The sequence below is a fragment of the Malus domestica genome, chromosome 13 (assembly GCF_042453785.1).
Source record: "Malus domestica chromosome 13, GDT2T_hap1".
NCBI lineage: Eukaryota > Viridiplantae > Streptophyta > Magnoliopsida > Rosales > Rosaceae > Malus > Malus domestica.
The window spans coordinates 17,764,478-17,767,591 of NC_091673.1; the positions used below are offsets into that span (position 1 = coordinate 17,764,478).

The 3,114-nt window shown below is 43.1% G+C and overlaps 1 protein-coding gene across 1 annotated transcript; it reads left to right on the top strand.

The window, feature by feature from the left end:
• The first annotated feature begins 350 nt into the window (after window positions 1-350).
• Window positions 351-2,657, top strand: LOC114820632 (uncharacterized). Its single transcript, XM_029091645.2, has 3 exons — window positions 351-1,376; window positions 1,520-1,709; window positions 1,821-2,657. The coding sequence occupies exons 1-3, from the start codon at window positions 915-917 to the stop codon at window positions 2,393-2,395; spliced, it is 1,227 nt and encodes a 408-aa protein (XP_028947478.2). The 5' UTR covers window positions 351-914; the 3' UTR covers window positions 2,396-2,657.
• The last annotated feature ends 457 nt before the right edge of the window (window positions 2,658-3,114 follow it).

A 3,114-nucleotide genomic window follows, 5' to 3' on the forward strand; every position in this document is an offset into this window, starting at 1 on the left:
TCCTTGTCCATCCAAAACGACGTCCCTTTTTTGCAGTCAGTTAAAAATCACGAAATTCCAAAACCGACCCGGCGAACCAATGCGATCGCATCGCACCGTACACTTCCCCACACACCCCACTCGTCTCTCACACGACTCACCACACCCCTCCGTTTTCAAACCTTCAAAAACGTCCCACACAACCCCCTCGTGCAAGGCCAAGATAGTAATTTCGTAATTTTACCATCATCCGCGCCACGCTGGAAACTGCAATTTCTGGATAATTCCCGTCACGTCATATCGTACGTGGCATCCGATCCTAGTCAGCTCCCAGCTTCTCCTATAAAATGCCCAGAGCCCATCCCTCACCCCCAGTCCTTCACTCTCCATAAAACCCAGACCTCACAGCACACTGAAAAATCTCAAGGCTCTCCTTCCTCCTTAGCTAACAACCACCACAATCACCGTCGCCGGCGAAATCGATTGCCGGAAATGAATATTCCGGCAACCTTATTACTCACATCCACAAGAAATGTTCGTATATTCGATCATCGCCGTCACGTTTTCCACGACAAGCCATCATCGGAGGTCATACTCTTTTAGCTCGAGTTTTTCTGGTGAAAGAAATATTAACATTTTCTAGGGGAAAGAAGTGATTTTTATTTTTCGATTTTTGAGTTTTGGACCGGATTTAACCTTGTAGGCGTTGAGATATTTGAGTTTTTTGGGGTAGTGGAGGAGGAGGGTGAAAGTGTATGAAAGTAGGCATTAATTTCTGAATTGAGTTTTTGATTTTTGTATAAATTTCTGTGGGTTTCGATTTTTTTGAATCCCAAAGTTTAATTAGGCTCTGAAAAATGAGCTGAAAGCTCAGAAATTAGGTAGGGCGGTGCGTCAGTGTCTTAGTAAATTGTATAGCTTGTAAAACCCGAGATATGCCATTTCCGATGAAGATCCAACCGATTGATATCGATTCCGAGAATTTGATCGAGCCGGCCCGGGTCGACTCGGCGAAACCGGTCTTGAAATCGCGGCTCAGGAGGCTCTTTGACCGGCAGTTCCCGAGCGTGCTTAGAATCTCTTCTGCGCATGAGAAGCAGCCTGCTACTGAGCCGCCTCCGCCGCAGCAGAACTACAATCTCAGCAAGGATGAAGGGACCATCGGCGCTGCGGCCGAGTTCGAGCCGAGTTCGGTTTGCTTGGCGAAGATGGTTCAGAATTTCATCGAAGAAAGCAACGAGAAGCAGCCTCCGCCGAAATGTGGACGGAACCGCTGCAATTGTTTTCACGGCAACGGCAATGACAGCTCCGACGACGAGCTCGATATCTTCGGTGGAGGTTTCGGTGATTCAATCTCCTCCGGTTCGTTCGGTGGCGACGCCTCCGATATTCTTAAGGTACAAAATTATAAATAATCGTTGCTTCGATTACACTTTTTGATTAGTAATTTGTTTTTGCATTTTCTCGCGGTTTCTTGGCAACCAAACAGAGAATATGAATATGAATATGTATATGGATGATTGATTGTTTGTTTAATCAGAGTCTGATTCCATGCGTGAGCGTCTCGGAGAGAAACCTCCTGGCCGATACGGCGAGGATCGTCGAAGCAAACAAGAATCTCAAACAAAAAGACGATTTGAGGAAGATGGTCGCCGACGGACTGCAATCCCTCGGCTACGATTCCTCCACCTGCAAATCCAAATGGGAGAAATCGTCGTCTTTCCCTGCCGGTAATTTACAATCCCATCCCACACGTTCTCAGAATCCAAACAGATATAAGAAAAAAATTCAAATAAAAAGTAAAAACAAAATTAAATTTGGTTGTGGCTTTTGGTCTTCAGGTGAGTACGAGTATATCGACGTGACGGTAGAGGGGGAAAGGTTGTTGATTGACATTGATTTCCGATCGGAATTTGAGGTCGCTCGATCCACTGGGGCCTACAAGGCCGTCCTCCAATCGCTGCCGTACATTTTTGTCGGAAAATCCGACCGTCTGGGCCAGATCGTCTCCATCGTATCGGAGGCAGCCAGACAGAGCCTGAAGAAGAAAGGCATGCACTTCCCTCCGTGGCGGAAAGCCGAGTACATGCGCGCCAAGTGGCTCTCACCCTACACCCGAACCGCCGTTCCCCGTCCAGAAAATGACACCGCTCCGGCGTCGGAGAGCCCAGCGGTAATCTCTGACGCTCCGACCGAGGTCGACAATCTCAGCGATTGCGGTGAACTCGAGTTGATCTTCGGTGAAATCACATCGCAGCCGGAGAGCCATCTTCCGCTACCGTCGCCGGCGGGAAATTCAATTTCAGGTGAGAAGGCGGCGGTGGCTTGGCAGCCGCCTGCGATAAAGCCGAAGAGCGTTGAGAGAGGAGCGAGGATCGTGACCGGATTGGCATCGCTGCTCAAGGAGAAACCTTGAGGCAAATTTTGGATTTTTTTTTTAAATTTAAAATTTTCCGGAAAACAAAAAAAGGATATAAGTATTAAAAAAATAAAAGAAATATATAAATGGGAGTTGGAATAGTAGAGTGGTAGTCGTACAGGCTTTTAAACTTTTGTCTTTTTCCTAAGTTTTCCCTTCCTTTTTTGTTAGCAAAGGGCATAAATGTAAGAAAGCGAGTAAATCTATGGACCATCATCATCTCTATGTAATAAAATAAAATTAGTTTTAAATACCAAAATAGACTGTTAATATTTTTGGGGAAATTTTCTATAGCACCTCGAAATAGTTGACGTTCCAATAATATGGTAGCACCATTTTTACTACAAGTACGATCGTTCATCTAGCACTAGATGACTGAACGATTTTGAATTTAATTAATATTTTAAGTGATCTTAAAACAAAATTGATAATTTTGTAACAATGAAGGCTTAAATAAAAAATGATAAAATATTATTTTATAAAATTACATTATTGCTCTTAATATTTATATTGTGATAGAAGATTAAGCAGTCATTATATATATATTTTTTAATTTTTTACTAACAAAAAGAGTTTTATTAATATATATTTTAGATGAAAGAAAAAGTTGAAAAAGTAAATTGAGAATATTTGAATGAAAAAAGTGTTATCACTTAGAATTATGATCTAGTGACATTACTTTTCAAAGAGGCCTTAGATTCGATTCTAGCTAACGG